This window comes from Carlito syrichta, unplaced genomic scaffold, assembly GCF_000164805.1.
Source record: "Carlito syrichta isolate Samal-C Ts95f unplaced genomic scaffold, Tarsius_syrichta-2.0.1 Scaffold307338, whole genome shotgun sequence".
In the NCBI taxonomy this organism is placed as follows: Eukaryota; Metazoa; Chordata; class Mammalia; order Primates; family Tarsiidae; genus Carlito; species Carlito syrichta.
The window spans coordinates 375,386-394,779 of NW_007251434.1; the positions used below are offsets into that span (position 1 = coordinate 375,386).

Consider the following 19,394-nt stretch of genomic DNA (forward strand, 5'->3'; position numbering starts at 1 on the left):
AGACCTCCCAGGGGAAGGCCCGCAGCCTGGGTGGGCACTGTCTCTCGACTCCTGAACCCCACCGCACCCACAGTTCAGCTCCACAGCCCTCTCGCGCGCTGGAGATCTGCTTAAACTGATCCAGACTCCGGGGGCAGAGAGGAAGCGGGTGGCAAAGCCCGAGCTACATGAGCCACGCCCTTCTTCCCTGGTCCCACCCGGTTTGTGTTTACTCAGCAAGCAGATATTGACACGTCCAGTTGGCAACACAGCGCAGGCCCCACCCAACAGTGGAAAGAAAGAGTCCCAGCGCTGGGTGCTCCAGAGACCCTCCTCCTGCTCTGGAGCCCTCTTTCCAAGTCTAAGGCCCTGGGGGCGGACGACGCTAGAGCCCCCGCGTGGCCCCGCCCAGCCCTCTGACAGCAACAAACCCCTTCTCCACCCGTCTTTTTTGTCCCGCCCTTATAGTGACGCCAAGCTCTGGCTCCGCCCATGGCACTCTTTTAACGACTAGCGGAACTGGGAGGGCGCTACTACTACTTACAGTTCCTGGCTCTAGCCCGCTTGGTTGGACGGCGATGCGGCGGAGATCCCTGCCCCTTCGCGCCCTGAGTGTGGCGCAGCCGAGCGTTCCGGCGGGGCTGTGTCTCCTCGCGGGTCTGTCCCTGTTGCTACTGCTGTGTCCACTGGCTGTGCAGGGTGAGTGGGGGCCCGGGACCCAGTCTGGCTGGTTAAACCGTTGGGCTGCTTGGGGGTGGGGGTCGGGGGCTAGGTTCGTCTCGGTGACTACGCACATGTGCTGGGAACCTAGAAGGTGGGGAAAGTGGACACCGTGACGTTTTCCCGTAATTCTCTGCCTTGGCGGCTCGGGACTCCTATTGACACAATCCCTTGGGACCGGAAGAGGATGTTCCCCGCTTCCCAGCGTTCGGGGATCTTGCTGTGCCGGGCCCCAGCCGCGAGGGCTTTAAGGGGTAGGCGTGGAAGCTCGGGTGGAGTTGGCGGAGCTGCCAAACCTGGGAAAACCTGAAGGGAGAGCTCAGAGAGAGTGCATGCCTACCCCCCCCACCCACACACACACCCGAGAGCGTCTGAAAGGGTGGGAGGGTAAGCAGCTGGCTACTCCAACCTCTCAACACTAGCGTCTAGTCTTGTGCAGCACACGGCCCTGCAAACTTGCCTGTCATCTCCTTCAGGTGCCGCGTTCCAAGAGGGCGTCTGTCTGTCTTAGCGTGTGCCTAGCAACAGCATCTATATGGACATTTGATAAATCCAAACCACTTTAAAAAATAACGAATTGGGAAGGATTTATTTACTCTCGACTTATTTTAGTCTTGAATTAATTGGCAAGACAGAAGACCTAGTCCTTGGTGTTTGAGGTCCTCTGAGTGGAAATATGTTTCTCAAAAGCCACTGTTACTTCCCCTTATTCTAAGTCTGGGGAAAGCAGTGTGGCTATGAACTGAAAATGTGTATTTCCTTCAGTTCTGGTTTTTCCTTCCTAGGTGACTGCAGTGATCCCCCAGCGGTACCAAATGCCCAGCCAGATTTGAAAGGTCTTGCAAGTTTTCCTCCGCAAAGCACAGTAACATACAAGTGTAATGAAGGCTTTGTAAAAATTCCTGACAAGGCAAACTCAGTGGTCTGTCTTGACAACAATCAGTGGTCAGATATTGAAGAATTCTGTAATCGTAAGTTCTTAATTTCTTTTTAGAAAAGTTATGGGAATTGAATGTATCTTTTAAAGTTTATTTTTATATATTTTTGGAGTGACTGGTAATTGATCGTTTTCTGGCATTATTAAACCTCAGGGTATATATTGTTGGCACATCACACTCCAGTTAATTGAAGGCTTTACTTCCTCAAACAGGCTCTGTTTCTTCATTATGAGCTTTTCTTCCTAACACGGTACCTCCTGAACAGACTAATAGAGAAAATAAACAATAGGCACTGTTTAGGGAGTAAATTATATATGAATATATTTTGTGATTACCTTGAGACACATAACATAGGTGATATGTTTTCATAAATTTCATTTTGTAAAGTAGGATTTAACCAACTACAACTCTAGTGGCATTTTGTAAAGCTCTCAATATTTACTTCAGAAATGTAATGTATCTATCTAGAGGGCACATGTGATATTTTGACACATGCATACAATAAGTAATGATAAATTAGGGTAATTGGGGTAGCCATCACTTCAAACATTTATTATTTCTTTGTGTTGAGAATATTCCAAATCTTCTCTTTTTGTAATATATGTATCAATTTTTAAAAATGAACTAGAGAGGCCCAGTGAAGAGTTGTTTTGGAGCTAACACAGTAACAGAGTTCACTAAGATACCCAGGAGAAATAAAAGAAACAGATTACTTGGTTTGAGTGAATATACATTGAGTTATTTATACCACATGTGCCCTTTCATTCCATGAAATAAATGTTGGCATTATCTTGGAGGGAAAAAATATGTTATGTTCATAGTTCTGTATTAGTTTTGAGATACATAAGTAAAGATAAAGAGTTGATACCTGCCCTTGAACAACTTGGATCAATGGATGCTACATTAAATACAAACTGCCACAAGTACTTTTTGAGACCATGTGTGAAATAGGCTTTAACTTATTATCTTTCCATGATCTTTGCTCATGTATCATGTTTTAGAGTTTATAACTCTTCCACATATATTACTTTAATCCTCCAAACAACCCCATGAGTTAAGTAGGGACTCTTATCCCCATTTTATGATTGAGGAAACAGGCCTGCAGTAATTATATATAATTTCCTCTAATCAGCACTTCTTATGCCAAAGAACCAAGGTTCAAACTCGGGCCTTTTAACTACAAATCCAGTATCCCTTCCACTTTACCATGCCACTCTAGATTCATATTTGCCCAGATGTATACAGTGTGCAAATATTTTATGTACACAATTGGGTCATCTCATTTAATCACAACAAATTCATGGTTTGTTGTGAGGATTAAATGAGTTTAGGTGTAAAGCATTTATAAATATTCAATAAATATTAGTTTTTATTGTTGTTATGCAGGACATTAGTCCAGGAGTCTGGAAATACCCATTCTCATCTATCCCTGTACATATGGTGCTGAGTAATTCCTTCAGGCAGAGTAAGGGAACCAACCTTTATTGAATATGAGAATGGGGCCAGGCAACTTAAATGGTTTGTTGTTTGAAAAGTGGGGATAGTGACATCTGTATACCAAATATACTTTCCAGGCCTCTAATAACTAGGAAATAAGATTTACATGTGAATACATCAGATACATTGCAAATACCAAAGTAATATTAATTTAGTTAAATACCAAATATCTGCAAAGAAGTCAAGAAAAGGCAGGTGATTTAAGGGCCAGATAATTCCAGATTATTAAACCTAGATTATTAAAAAAAAGTGATACTACTCTTTTTTTGTTGCTTTTAAAAATACTTTTAGGTAGCTGTGGTGTTCCAACAAGACTACAGTTTGCATCACTCAAAAAGGTTTATAGCGAAAAGAATTATTTTCCAGTTGGTTTCACTGTGGAATATGAGTGTCGTCTGGGCTACAGAAGAGATCCTACTTTATCAGGAAAATTAACTTGCCTTCCAAATTTAGAATGGTCCCAACCAGTTCAATTCTGTAAAAGTGAGTATAGTTTTAAAAAGTATTCCCAAACATTTGGTGTTTGGGGAAAATACTATCTCTTCCTTCATTCATGCTAGATCTCCATGTCTATTATCTAAAGTGATTCTTAAAACCATGAAAGTCCATATATGTTAGACAAACTATATGGTAGGAATACTACGCACACATTTTTTTTTTTTTTTTTTTTTTGAGTTGGAGTCTCACTCTGTCGCCAGACTGGAGTGCAGTGGACGCTCCCGGCCACCGCAGCCTTGACCTGCTGGGCTCCGGCGATCCTTCCACCTCAGCCTTCCGAGTAGCTGGAATTACAGGCATGCACCACCACGCCCGGCTGATTTTTTGATTTATTGTAGAGATGAGGTCTCGCTGCCCAGGCGGGTCTCGAACCCGCGGGCTCAGGCAATCCACTCACCTCAGCCTCCCAAAGGCGCGGGATTACAGGCTGAGCCACTGAGCCCGGCACTACTCACACATTTTACATTTACTAGTTTGAGTTATCTAGAATGAAACAAGCATATATTTTAAATAAGTTGCTTTTTTGAAATTCATCATAAAGTGAAGGTGAATTAAATAAGTCTAAGGATAAAAGATATCAATGGTTCAGATGATGAATTTGCATATGTGTGCCTGATAATTTTTTCAATTTTTCCCAGCTTTATTGAGATATCATTAACAAATAAATACTGTATTATTTAAGGTATACAACATGATGTTTTGATATATGTGTACACTGTGAAATGATTACCAAAATCAAGCTAAATAACATATCTACTACCTCATATAGTTACCTTTTTTGTGTGTGTGCCTGGTGATTTAATGAAAAAAAATTTTTTATTCTAATCTAGAAAAATCATGCCCTAATCCTGGAGAATTACAAAATGGTCATATCAATATAACGTCTGGCACATTATTTGGTGCAGCCATCTACTTCTCATGTAACCTAGGGTAAGTTTTGGCCTATTGTAATTTTATACTTAAGAAATTAGAAAACAAATTAGGAATTTAGATGAGATCGTTAGTTTCATGACTGATGTTCCCAAGCTGGTAGCAGCTAAAACAACCTCCTCAAAAATCCTTCATCATGAGCTTGTCACAATTAAATTTAGTAAAGTGGAACAAGCAGGGCAAATTTCTTTCTTTCTTTTTTTTTTTTTAATAGGAGTTTATTAAGAAGAGAGAAAAGCTCCCACTGCAGTAGGGGACCTGAAAGAATTTCTGATACAATCAAATTCTTTAAATTAAAAAAAATTTTTTTTTAATTCTCTAAATTCTTTGATTTCAGTACACATATGATTTAGCATTAAACTTTTAATATGAATAGTAAAGAAAAAATTTGAGATGTTGATGATACTTGCAGAAATAACAAAAGTCTGTAATTGGCCTAAATAATGAATTTACATACGAGTTTTTCTATATACAAAGTATTATGAAACATCATAAACATTTATTCCTAGTGTGAAAATATTCCAACCTAAGTTCTTTGATAAGTTCTCTATATAAGGGAAAGGAACTCATTTACTGAGTACCATCAATGTCTCAGACGCTGTTGAACTTTACATTTATGTTTTGATTTCTTTTTTTTTTTTAATCAGGAGCTCATTTTGTCACCCAGACTGGCATGCAGTGGCGTGATCATGGTGAGCCTTGAAAGTGGATCTTTCCTTCTCAGCTTCCTAAGTAGCTGGGACTACAGGCATGTGCCACCACTCCTGGCTAATTTGTTTTTTATTTTATTTTTTAGTAGATACAAGATCTCACTGTGTTGCCTAGGCTGGTCTTGAACTCCTGGGCTCAAGCAATCCTCCTGCCTCAGTCTCTGGGATTACAGATGTGAGGCACCATGCTTGACTGCTAGTCTTCATAAAATAAAAATATTTGTGTCACTTGTCTTCTATACTAAACACAGATATGAATTGGGTCATTAACATAAAATCTGTGAAGACCTTTGATCCCTTTAAATATAAATACATTCTATTATTTTATGAAGCCTGTGTTAATCTTTTAGAACTCAGAAAAATGAAATATTCAATCATCTATATCATTTAAAAATGTTTTAAAACACTTATATTTTCTTTTTTAATTATTTATTATAAAGATGTAGGGTACAGTTCAGGGTTAGGTCTATAAACTTTGATCATGCAGGTATCCTTGTTGATGAGGTATGCCCCTCCCTCCTCCAGCAGTTTTCCTCAACTACCAATCCCACCCCCCGTCCCCTGACAGTTTTCCACTACTGCCAATTGCTTTCTTATAGCATTATAATTGTTCAAGGTCAGCTTATGGGTGAGAACATATGGAACTCAGTTCTTTGTTTCTATGATAAACCACTGAGTATGATCGACTCCAAATCCATCTGAGTTGCTGCAAAGTCCATATATTTGTCCTCCTCTAGGGCTGCATAATATTCCATTGTGTATATGTACCACATTTTTTTTTTTATCCAGTCCAGCTTCAAAGGGCAACATGGTTGGATCCATGTTTTTGCTATTGTGAATAGAGCTGCAACAAATACATGTGTGCAGGTATCTTTTTTGTAGAATGATTTTAGTTCCTCTAGGTATATTCCCAGTAGGGGAATTGCTGGGTCATATGGAAGGTCAATTTCTAGTTCTTTCAGAAATTGCCACACTGTCTTCCAAAGAGGTTGTACTAGTTTGCATTCCCACCAGCAGTGTAGAAGCATGCGTTTTTCTCCATATCCTCACCAGCATCTGTTGTTGTGTGTTTGATTAATGATGGCCATTCTTACAGGGGTTAGGTGGTATCTCAATGTGGTTTTGATTTGCATTTCACTGATGATGAGTGAGGCTGAGCACTTTTTCATGTGTCTGTTACCTACCTGTATATCGTATTTTGAGAAGTGTCTATTCATGTCCTTTGCCCATTTTTTAAAGGGGCTGTTTTTTGGTGGTTTTTTTCCGGCACATTTGAGTTCCTTATAGATCCTAGATGTTAGACCTTTGTCAGATATACAGTTGGCAAATATATTTTCCCATTCTGTGGGCTGTCTCTCTGCTCTCTTGATGGTTTCTTTTGCTTTGTAGAAGCTCGTTAATTTGACGAGGTCCCACTTGTCTAATTTCTTAAGGTATTGGCCTTTAGGGTTCTGAATAGGAATTGGTTCCCAGTTCCAGTTTCCATAAGGGTGTCTCCTGTGCTTTCTAAGATTCTTATAGTTTGAGGTTTTACATTTGGGTCTTTGATCCATTTAGAATTAATTTCCGTAAAACACTTATATTTTCTAATATATGCCCTATGCTCATAAAAAATGTTCTACATGTCTTTTTTTTTTTTACCCTTTAGATGTCACCTTTTTAAACTTAGTTTTTCATTTCCTTTAAACGGCTATCTGGACTTTTATCACCTATTCTTCTGTCTCTATCTACTGCTATAGTCGATATTTTAATTATCCTGGAGAATTTGAGGGTGGTCAAATATGTGTAAATGCAATAAACTATTTTTTCTTCCTCTGTTGCTTAGGTACAAATTATATGGCTCAACTTCTAGTTTATGCATTGTTACGGGCAATACTGTTGATTGGAGTGACTCATTGCCAGAGTGCAGAGGTAAGACTTTTAAAAAATTTAAGCACTCAAGTTATGGGGCTAAATAATCAGTGATAAATTACTTTCTGCTCATTAAGAGTTATGCAGTGTATATTTGTAGCGCCCTCACCTTTCAATGTGTGAGTGGTTTTTACTAATTTAAAGAACTTTTCTGGTGATGCTCCTCAATGTATTAGCTGTGGAGATAAACCATCAAGCTTTGCTGAGCCCCAATATCTTTTACTATTGAATGAAGATTAAAAACAAACTTAGGTTTGTATTGTGTTTGATCATTTATTATCTAACCATTCCTCCTAAAGTCAAGTAAGATATCTAAGGGATTTCCCCCCCCCACAATTTTATGGAAGAAAATACTATCAATCAGAGTCTATATGACTTGACTCCCATGTCTTAAAGTACAAACTCCTTAGTATAGTGTACAAGGCAGTCATGTTCAATCCACTTCTCTACACTCACGTTTCGCCCTCATGGTTTATGCTTTGTCGATGCAAACTACTTGTCTCTTTCCATTAACCTCCAAGAAACCTATGCTACTTCATGCTTCAACATCATTTCGTATGTCACTGCTTCTGTCTGAAATGTTCTTCAGTCCCTTCTTTATTTGGTTATATTTTCCTCAGAGTCTTCTTGTCCCTTCAGGAAGATTTTCCAAGCTGGTACTTCTGTAATGACCCTCATATTTTGTACTGAAATTATCTCTTCAAATCTTTTCTCCCCAGTAGACTTTAAAACACAGACACTATATCTTATTCATTTTTGTACTTCCCAATTTGAAACCGGTTGGTCAGAAGTTCCAGAGCCCCAGACTTGCAACTGGTGTGTGAGCACAGGGCAGTCTTGTGGTACTGAGCCCTCACCCTGTGAGAACTGACACTATCACCAGGTAGATAATTCTGGAATTGAATTAGAGGACACCCAACTGGTGTCTACTGCTTAGGGTATGGGGAAACCCCCCACATTTGGTCAAAGAAGGCTTATTTTGTGATGATGATTGTTGTGGTGGTGTGAGAGCAGAGAGAAAAAAACATGGTTTGAGAGAGTTTTTCCAAAACAATGTGGAACCATTGGATTTTTTCTCAGGGCAACCTCCAGGGAGAGGCCAGTTTTTATAGTATAACTAGAGAAACTGCTTGCATTTATTTTACAAATTTAGCTGCTCTGTAAGGTAAGTAAGAGCTGGTCTCACTGTGCTACCAGGGCTGCAGTGCAGTGGCACAATTACTGTTCGCCACAGCTTTGGTAGGTGATCCTTCTGCCTCATTTTCCCCAAGTAGCTGGGTTAAGGCATGTGCCATCATGCCCGGCTGATTTTTTAATTTTTTTAGAGATGAGGTCTCGGTGTGTTGCCCAGGATGGTCTTGAACTCCTAGACTCAAGCAGTCTTCCCGCCTCTGCCTCCCAAAGTGCTGGGATTACAGGCATGAGCCACTGTACCTGGCTGTGTAAGATTTATTTTGAATAAAAGTCTCTGAGTCAAAACATGCTAAAAAAATTTTTACTCTAGAAGTCAAAATGTAATCCTGACCTTTAATATCTTTGCTCTATTCAAAATGACCTATTCTTAGTTCTCAGGTATGCTGCTTGAATTTCCAGTTCCTCTCATTTGGCATCATTTCAACCTCCCCCCCATTCTTTCTTAGAAGAGTGGTACATTTTAGGCTTAAACTCAGGTTCCCCTTCCTCACTAAAGTCTTCTCCAAATACCCTGCTTTCATCTCTAAACTCCTGCAGCACTTACTTTTTCTAGCACCACATTGATATGTAACATATGCAAACCTTATTTTAATTTTTCTTTTACATATACTCTAAATCTTACTATTTTTATGAATTGATTTTAAGGCTAGCATTCATGTTCAACTTTTGCGTTCAAAGCTCCAAATATACTACCAGTTACTTAATAGGCATTTATAAGCATCTCTTGTTGATAATGCTGAATTTAGAAAATGGTTAGGCTTTTTTTTTAATAAAATATTTAATTGGTTTAGTCTTATTTGTAAAAGTACTTTACTGGTTTTATTTACTTATATTTAAAAGATGTTGATTTTTTTTTACAGAAATTGAATGTCTAGCCCCACCAGAAATTAAAAATGGAGTAATACTTGGGGGGAAACATGACACTTATCTACAAAGTCAGACTATAACATATATGTGTAATAAAGGCTTCACCCTGATTGGAGAGAGATCTATTTATTGTACTGTGAATGACGATGAAGGAGAATGGAGTGGCCCGCCACCTGAATGCAAAGGTAATCGGTTTGTGTAGTTATAATTTGCTTTATTCTTACCTTTAGGTCTATATGGGCTACAGAGACTCTATGAACTCCCCCAAGAAGTGAGTAAAATGTTTACATATGCATATTTTCATTTTTCTGTAAGACACAATTTTTCTTTTTTCTTTCTTTCTTTTTTTTTTTTAGAGTTGGAGTCTCACTCAGTCACCCAGTTGCTGGGCTCCGGCGATCCTTCCGCCTCAGCCTTCCAAGTAGCTGGAACTACAGGCGCGCGCTACCACACCCGGTTAATTTTTGATTTATTGTAGGGACGAGGTCTCACCAAGTTGCCCAGGTGGGTCTCGAACCCGCAGGCTCAGGCAATCCACTCACCTCGGCCTCCCAAAGTGCTGGGATTACAGGCTGAGCCACCGAACCCGGCCAAGACTTTTTTTTTATTTTTATTTTTTTTTGAGTTGGAGTCTCACTCTGTCGCCCAGACTGGAGTGCAGTGGCCGCTCCCGGCCACCGCAGCCTCGAGTTGCTGGGCTCCGGCGATCCTTCCGCCTCAGCCTTCCAAGTAGCTGGAACTACAGGCGCGCGCTACCACACCCGGTTAATTTTTGATTTATTGTAGGGACGAGGTCTCACCAAGTTGCCCAGGTGGGTCTCGAACCCGCAGGCTCAGGCAATCCACTCACCTCGGCCTCCCAAAGTGCTGGGATTACAGGCTGAGCCACCGAACCCGGCCAAGACTTTTTTTTTATTTTTATTTTTTTTTGAGTTGGAGTCTCACTCTGTCGCCCAGACTGGAGTGCAGTGGCCGCTCCCGGCCACCGCAGCCTCGAGTTGCTGGGCTCCGGCGATCCTTCCGCCTCAGCCTTCCAAGTAGCTGGAACTACAGGCGCGCGCTACCACACCCGGTTAATTTTTGATTTATTGTAGGGACGAGGTCTCACCAAGTTGCCCAGGTGGGTCTCGAACCCGCAGGCTCAGGCAATCCACTCACCTCGGCCTCCCAAAGTGCTGGGATTACAGGCTGAGCCACCGAACCCGGCCAAGACTTTTTTTTTATTTTTATTTTTTTTTGAGTTGGAGTCTCACTCTGTCGCCCAGACTGGAGTGCAGTGGCCGCTCCCGGCCACCGCAGCCTCGAGTTGCTGGGCTCCGGCGATCCTTCCGCCTCAGCCTTCCAAGTAGCTGGAACTACAGGCGCGCGCTACCACACCCGGTTAATTTTTGATTTATTGTAGGGACGAGGTCTCACCAAGTTGCCCAGGTGGGTCTCGAACCCGCAGGCTCAGGCAATCCACTCACCTCGGCCTCCCAAAGTGCTGGGATTACAGGCTGAGCCACCGAACCCGGCCAAGACTTTTTTTTTATTTTTATTTTTTTTTGAGTTGGAGTCTCACTCTGTCGCCCAGACTGGAGTGCAGTGGCCGCTCCCGGCCACCGCAGCCTCGAGTTGCTGGGCTCCGGCGATCCTTCCGCCTCAGCCTTCCAAGTAGCTGGAACTACAGGCGCGCGCTACCACACCCGGTTAATTTTTGATTTATTGTAGGGACGAGGTCTCACCAAGTTGCCCAGGTGGGTCTCGAACCCGCAGGCTCAGGCAATCCACTCACCTCGGCCTCCCAAAGTGCTGGGATTACAGGCTGAGCCACCGAACCCGGCCAAGACACAATTTTTCATCAGACTCTCTGATGGATCTATGTCTTGTGTCTTGTATATATACATATACACATATATATAGGATGTATGTATGTGTGTATGTGTATACACACACACACACACACACAGAGGGTGTCAAAAAATGTATACACATTTTAAGAAAGGAAAAATCTGTATTAAAATTGTAATACTCAATATATACCGATAACAAAAGATGAATACAGGTCATGTTTGACTTTTGCATTACAAGATGTGCTCAAAGTGGTTACCAACAACATACAGACACTTCTGATTATGGTGAACTACTGCAGGACTTGTTGCTGTGGGAGCCCTTCCAGATCTTCCCTTGTGCACAAAACACACAGTACTGTGCATCTCAAACTTACCACGAATGTGTGCAGTTGTTAGGCATGTGGGAGGTTCTGTTGCATGTTCACTGCCTCCATGGTTGTCATACTCCCACAACGTTATTGAATTTCAAATACCAGTTCAAAATGGTCTTGCGCTCCTCGAATGACAATTGTGCTTCTGCCATTTTCTTTGTCCTGCCTGTCGCATAGTGACACTAGCATTCATTTGATTAACACCATCTTTTGAGTGAATGTCACATATTGCTACTGTAACTCAATTCTACTCCAAAAAGTAATACATAGTTCACATTGCTTAAAATGTGTTTACATATATTTTGGCACCTCCAGGATAGATACACCACACACACACACACACACACACACACACACACACACACACATGCATACACACACACGATATGTCTCAATATTTTTAGCAAATTATCTTAAATTCGCTGTTTCATACTATGTTACTCTCAGTAAGTTAATATAGATATATCTTTGTTTATATGAAGAGTACTAAATAATAATTATAGTAATAGGTTACTATATTACTTTAATAATTATAGTAATAAGTATAATAATATAGTAATAAGCAATAATAATTCTATTCAATTGGAGAGAGACTCTTAGATTACTGAGAACTCTAGAAAGTGATCATACCTGTTGTGACAACTGAGAAACTCTTTCCTAGCTGTTGATTTCATCGTGTAATACAATGAAATGCATGTGTTCTGCCTCCAGAATTTCTATTATTGACTATTCTCTCTTCTTCATACTTCTAGACTTTTTTTCCTCAGTGTCTCTTAATACCTGTACTGTACTCTCAGAATCTGCTTTTTAAATATATTTTATAATAGATGCTTAGAAGATTAGTGAAGCTGGATTAAACTTCATAGTACCAATAGGTATGCTTGCACACACGTGCAATGACATATGTACAATATTTATTTATTTGTTTTATTTAATGTATTGAATCCGAGTCTCACTCCATCACCCAGGCTGGAGTACATGTTCACAACCACGCCAGCGTCAACCTGCTGGGCTCAGGCGATCCTTCCGTCTCAGCCTTCCAAGTAGCCGGAAATTCTGGTATGCACTACCACATCCAGCTAGTTTTTTGATTTATTGTAGAGATGAGGTCTTGACAAGTTGCCCAGGTTGTTCGCAAACCCGTGGGCTCAGGCAATCCCCCTCACTTTGGCCTACAGTGTTTATTAAAGCATCATTTATAATGATAATTTATAAAAAATAAACTAGAATGAAAAACCTAAATTCCATCAACAAAGGACTGGTCAAGTAAATTATATATCCATGTAATTTATATGATAAATAAAAGAAACATATATGCTCACTGCCTCCATTGTCGTCGTAGACAAAACACAATAATTTTTTTAAATGAGTAGGACTAGGGATAGAGAAGAGACTTTTACTTCTCATTTATGTTCACCACAAGGTTTTAATATTTCATCATGTTTAAGAGACATTCAAGACATGTTAATCTGTTCTGACACATGTTAGAGAAGAGAGAGAGAAAGTGCGAAACAAGGAGGAGGAGAAAGGAGGAAGAAAGAAGAGAAATAGGAGCAGAAGAAATATTTTAAAAGATAATAACTGATAATTTTTCAAAACTGATTAAATACATCAGCCAGCAGATTCAAGAAAGAAACTCTCTGACTCTAAGCAAAATAAAAACAAAATTACTTCAAAGCACCTCATGACAAAACTATGGAAACTCAAAACAATAATAAAAGTAACTATACATAAGTAAAAAATAAATTTCCATCAAAGGAGTTAACAGTAAAACTGATCTCTGACTTCTCATCAAAAAATAATGCAAATCAAAATGCAATAAGAAAAGATCTTTTTAAAAACTGTAAGAAAATTACTGCTCATTTAGAATTCTATACCCAGTGAATCTATCCTTCAAAACTGAATGCAAGATACGTATTTAAACAAACACTGAGGAATCTTAATCCAGCAGACATATGGACAAAAAATTGAGGAAACTTGTCAGCAGACTAGATATGCACAGAATAAAAAAAGTAAAGGAGGGTTGGGCATAGTGGCGTATGCCTGTAATTTCAATGCTTTGGAAGGCTGAGGCAGTAGGCTTACTTAACAAGCCTGGGCAACATAGCAAGACCTCATTTCTACAAAAAACATTAGTTGGGTGTGGTAGCACATGCCCATAATACCAGCTACTCAGGAAGCTGTGGTGGGAAGATTGCTTGAGCCCAGGAGTTCAAGGGTACAGTGACCTATGATTGTGCCACTACTCTCCAACCTGGGCAACAAAGTGAGACCCTATCCTTCTCCCAACCTGAAAAAAAAAAAAAAAATTAAAAAAGCTAAAGGAAAATCTTCAAATACAATGAAAATAATCCCAGATAAAATATGAAGATACAAGAGGAAATGAACACTGGCAAGGGTAAATGAATTCTGAGTTTACAAAACAGTGAATGCAATGTCTTCTGAGGTCTGAATAATATGTAGAATACAGATGCATAATAGCAATTAAGCAAAGGATACAAAGAGGTAAATTCAATTTAAAAGTTACAAGGTTCTAGCAGTACTGAAGAAGTGGTAAAAGTAATCATTTGCATACTTGACTTATTTAACACATACATTGTAATCTCGATATTTGTTACAAAAGAATGGTAAGATAAATGCTAATCACAAGCTAATAAAGGAGTTATAATGAATATTTAACCTAAAAGATAACAAGAAATGAAAAGAAGTAGAAAGGAGCATAAAATAGATGGTGGAATAAAAAACTACTAATAAAGTAGTTGATATGAACCCAAGAGTATTGGTAATTACATTAAATGTGACTTACTAAGAGTGTCAAACTAGATTTAAAAAGGAAGCGTATTTATGGTTTAATAGAAGCACAGCTTAATTATAAGAATACAGAATAAGCCAGGCATGGTAGCTCATGCCTGAAATCCCAGCCCTTTGGGAGGTAGAGGCAGGAGGACTGCCCGAGCCCAGGGTTTCAGGACCAGCCTGGGCAACTTGATGAGACTTCATTTCTACAATAAATCCCAAAATTAGCCTGGTGTGGTGGCACACACCTGTAGTTCCAGCTACTTGAAAGGCTGAGGCAGAAGGATCACCTGAGCCCAGCAGGTCAAGGCTGCAGTGGCTGAGCATGCCACTGTATTCCAGCCTGGGCAACAGAGTGAGACTTTGACTCAAAAAACCAAAGAACACAGAATAGTTGAAAGTAGAGAATGTAAACATTAACTCGCAAAACAAACCAGTGCAATTATATTAATATTAATGTACATTTTAAGATAAAACTGTTCATAATGATAAACAGGGCGACACAACAGGAATATATCACAAACTGAGTTCTGTATGCATTTGATAAAATACCTTCAATCTATATGAAGCAAAAATGGACAGAAAGAAAAACAGACAAATCCACAATCGTGGTTGGCATTCTTAGGACATATGATGTATGTGGTGGGGCTGACAGCAATAGTACTGGATGACATAACCCGTTACTTCAGAGACAGACACTGAAATCACTTACCAAATCATTTCCCTTCATCCTTACGTTAGAGTTAGACAGTCTGCTCTGTTTTTATTCTTATTTTACAGAGGAGAAAACCAAAGCTCAGAGGGGTTGGAGAACTTCTGAAGGTCATTAGTAAGAACTGAAACCAGGCGTCAGCTCCACTTAACAAGGAGTCTGTATACACCGTCCCAAAGCACCCAGAGTTAGATTTGTGATTCTCAGAGTGGTTTTTTTTTTTTTTTTTTTTGAGTGGAAGTCTCACTCTGTCACCCAGACTGGAGTGCAGTGGCTGCTTCCGGCCACCGCAGCCTCGACCTGCTGGGCTCCGGCGATCTTTCCGCCTCAGCCTTCCAAGTCGCCGGAATTACAGGCATGTGCTACCACGCCCGGCTGATTTTTTGATTTATTGTAGAGATGAGGTCTCGCTGCCCAGGCGGGTCTCGAACCCGCGGGCTCAGGCAATCCACTCACCTCAGCCTCCCAAAGGCGCGGGATTACAGGCTGAGCCACCGAGCCTGGCTTCAGAGTGGTTTTTAACGGAAGTTTCACATGACTTCATAAAGGGAACTAAACTAAGTATATAACCAGCCCCAGAGGAGTAAAGGGAGTTATTTTTGTTCAAACTGACAGTTTTACATTTAAAAAGTGAAGCTCAAGTTCTCAAGCTCACGAAGGTGTCTGGAAAGTCATGGAAAAAGTAACTGTTGTGATGACCTCTGTTGGCCCAACGATGTATCCTGTTTTTCTTTAGTCTTGGCAGGAACAAACAACTTGGGAGAGAAATTAAAGAGAGGTGTGCCACAGAATAAGATCACTTCTGACTCCAACTTTGATTTTCTTTTTTTCACACAAAAAACAACTTAAGAATCTCAGTACTGCTTGGGTATAAATCTGCTTTAGGTATTTGTAGATATAATTTATATTAAAGCAAAAGCAATGTAGCATTTCAGCTCCTTGAGAAATACATAGTAAGACATGATTTCCTAAAAGTCATATCTGGGTGTTTGTGGGGAGAAAAAGATAATAGCCATAGAGCAAGCAATAGCTGAAAATCTTAACTTGGACAGCAATATTTAGCTAATTTTTTTCTTAACACTTTTCCTTCACAGAAAAATCTCCAACTTCCAAGCCTCCACCACCAGTGCAGAGACCTACTACAGTAAATGTTCCAGGTACAAAAGTCACAACTACTTCTCAAACACCCACCAGAAGTACTGTTCAAGGTACAGAAGCCCCATCAATTCTTCAAAAACACACCACAGTAAATATTCTAGCTACAGGAGACACACCGAGTCCTCAGAAACCCACAACAGTAAAGGTTCCAGCTACAAAAATGACACCAACTCCTCAACACATTACAGCAAATGTTCCAGCTACAAGAGTCACACCAACTCCCCAGAAACCCACAACAGTAAATGTTCCAGTTACAAGAGTCACGCCAACTCCCCAACACACCACAGAAAATGTTCCACCTACAGAAATCACACCAACTTCTCAAAAACACACCACAGTAAATGTTCCAGCTACAAAAGTCACACTAACTCCTCAGAAACCTGCCAGAGTAAATGTTCCAGCTACCAGAGTCACACCAACTCCTCAACACACCACAGAAAATATTCCATCTGTAGGAATCACATCAACTCCTCAGAAACCCACCACAGTAAATATTTCAGCTACAGGAGTCACACCAACTCTTCAGAAGTTCACCACAGCAAATGATTCAGCCACAGAGGCCCCATCAACAGCTCTTTCATCTTTCATATCAAATACCCTATCTGCAAAGACCCCACCAGTAGCTCAGAATCCCAACATGGCTAATGCTTCTGCTCCACAGGCCATACCAACAGTCCAAAGATTCACCATAGAAAAAGCTTTATTTACACAGAGTTTTCCAGCAACACAAAAGTCCACTCTTGTACATGTCCCAGTGACTAAGGGTCTCCAAAGATTCACTTCTGCTCATATTGCAGCAACTGTTTCCCGGACAACCAAACATCATATCAAAAGCACAGCTACAGGAAAACAAACCCCTTCAGGTCAGTTGACACTTCTCAGGTTTCCTGATTGTGAATCTAATGTGTTATGCATGGTGGAAATATGAACTTGACCAAGATTGCAAAATTCAGTTAAATAGTCTCTAATTTATGGTACCCAGGGGTTTTTCATACTAATATTTTAGACTTTCTTCAGAGGATGACCTGGATTGTGCTAGGGCAAAAGGAAACAAATATAATAATATAGAAAAAGATCGTGACCCCACACAAAAAAAATGCTAAATTAAGATTGGTGAAAATATCTATAGTAATTTTAGGAAGTCATTGACTTCTTCAAGACCCCTCCAAAGAATCGAATATGTACCATCCTTAAGGTTGAGTCCTGGGTCTGGTTCATTGATAGAGACCCATTCCTCAAAGTATACTAAGGGACCTCTCCAGATTCCCTAAAGTTGCTAATTTAGTAAAGCAACAATGTCCTATAAGTAATGGAAAATACAGAGATGTGGCCAGGTGTGGTGGCTCATGCCTGTACTCCCAGAACCTTGGGAGGCAGAGGCGAGAGGATTGACTGAACCCAGGGGTTCAAGACCAGCTTGGGCAAGTTGGTGAGACCTCATCTCTACAATAAATCAAAAAAATTAGCCAGATGTGGTGGCACACACCTGTGGCATATAAACACCATATGTAAACCCTATTTAGTTCCCCTCTTTTAAAGGGGAACTTTAATTCCTGCCTGCTGTGGCCCACTTTTCAGTGGCATCAAATAATTGTTTTTTTAACAACAGTTTTACTCATTATGGCCATATTTTCATAACAATTTCATTTTATAATTGAAGTCTACTTTGCCATTACCTGAGTATTTTAAATAATAAGCATTATAGACTGGGAGTGGTGGCTCATACCTGTAATCCCAGCACTTTAGGAGGCTGAAGCAGGAAGATTGCTTGGGTCCAGGAGTTTGAGACTAGCCTAAGCAACACAGCATAATCCCACTTCTACAAAAAATTTTTTAAATTGCCAGGCATGGTAGCATGTACCTGAAGTCCCAGCTACTTGGGAGGCTGAGTGGGACATGATCATGCCACTGCACTCCAACCTGGGACAGAGTTAGACCCCAACTCAAAAAAAAAAAAAAAAAAAAGAATTTAAATATTACAGATAATATTGTTAAAGTTCACTTGTACATTTCCTTACCTCCATTTATCTCTCTTTAAGGCAATTACTGCTCTGAGGCTAGTGTGCTTACTTGCTATTTGTGTTTTCATTCTTAAGTAATAAAATTGTTTTGTGTTGTGTTTTAAAACTAATTTCCACAAATGGCATGTCATATGTTTCATTACCTAACTTTACTTTTAGCAGTCAACATTTATTTTGTGATTTATATTGATCATTTAGATTTAGTTCATTAATTTTAATCCTTTTGACATCTTAAAATGTTATGACATCTTTGAGTCTAAAATTTTTAGGTTGACTACATCTAATAGGGCACGGGAAAGCGAAATGTGTCACTTTACGTAACTTTGTTATAGAACTAACTTTGTTGAAATATTTTTTTCGGGCAACCCCTTGGGGTCCCTTCCCACTGTGGGAGTTTTTCTGTCCTCCCAATAAATCCTGCTTTCAAAAAAAAAAAAGGAAAGAAAAAGAGATTTATTTTTATAAAACGTACAAGATAATTGACCAGGCATGGTGGCTTATGCCTGTAATCCCAGCACTTTGGGAGGCAGAGGCAAGAGGATTGCCCGAGCCCACAGGTTTGAGGCCAGCCTGGACAACTTGGCAAGACCTTGTCTCAATAATAAATCAAAAAAATTAGCTGGGTGTGGTGGCACATGCCTGTAGTTCCAGCTACTTGGAAGGCTGAGGCAGAAGGATCGCCTGAGTCCAGCAGGTCATGGCTGTGGTGGCTTTGAGTGTGCCACTGCACTCCAGCCTGAGTGACAGGCTCAAAAAAAAAAGTACAAGATAATTTAACAAAGTTAAACTAAACCTAATGAGTCAACTATTATGATAAAAATATAATCAATGTTTGGGATCAAATTTTGCCCTTATGTACAATTAATTTATTCTTTCAGGGCATGATATAATATACATATCTTACTCTCATTTTAGGAAAATAGTAACCACCACTTATTGAGTATATACTATTGTGGCCTATACCATGTACCTTCTATTAGGTGAGCTAGTCCTTACAACAGCCTTGCGAAATAAATATGTTTAGTTTCATAAGGCATAGTAAACAACTGCTGATCCAATCCTACTACCATGAAACAGCCCCAATCTCACTGACTTGAGAAGTCAGAGGATGGGAGTTCCTACCTGACAGCAAAATGTGGGAACAAATCTGAGGGATTGGTAATGTTCTATTTATTTGTGGTTGCTACACAAATTCTTGCTTTAGGAAAGTTGTTTAACTGGACATTTATTTTGTTTTTATAGATGAGGAATTAGAGGCAT

General features: G+C 40.0%; 1 protein-coding gene across 3 annotated transcripts in view; it reads left to right on the top strand.

Annotated features, from left to right (window-relative positions):
* The first annotated feature begins 496 nt into the window (after positions 1-496).
* Positions 497-19,394, top strand: part of CD55 (CD55 molecule (Cromer blood group)) — a 36,793-nt gene continuing 17,895 nt past the window's right edge. Inside the window, exons 1-8 of one of the 3 annotated variants that reach the window (XM_021715739.1) lie at positions 497-678; positions 1,485-1,670; positions 3,426-3,617; positions 4,463-4,562; positions 7,098-7,183; positions 9,238-9,429; positions 16,050-16,368; positions 16,567-16,976. In XM_021715739.1, coding sequence (XP_021571414.1) covers positions 558-678; positions 1,485-1,670; positions 3,426-3,617; positions 4,463-4,562; positions 7,098-7,183; positions 9,238-9,429; positions 16,050-16,368; positions 16,567-16,976 — 1,606 coding nt within the window. In that variant the 5' untranslated portion in view covers positions 497-557. The remainder of the gene's footprint in view (positions 679-1,484; positions 1,671-3,425; positions 3,618-4,462; positions 4,563-7,097; positions 7,184-9,237; positions 9,430-16,049; positions 16,369-16,566; positions 16,977-19,394) is intronic. The other 2 variants (XM_008064437.1, XM_008064438.1) reach the window with 2 other exon arrangements.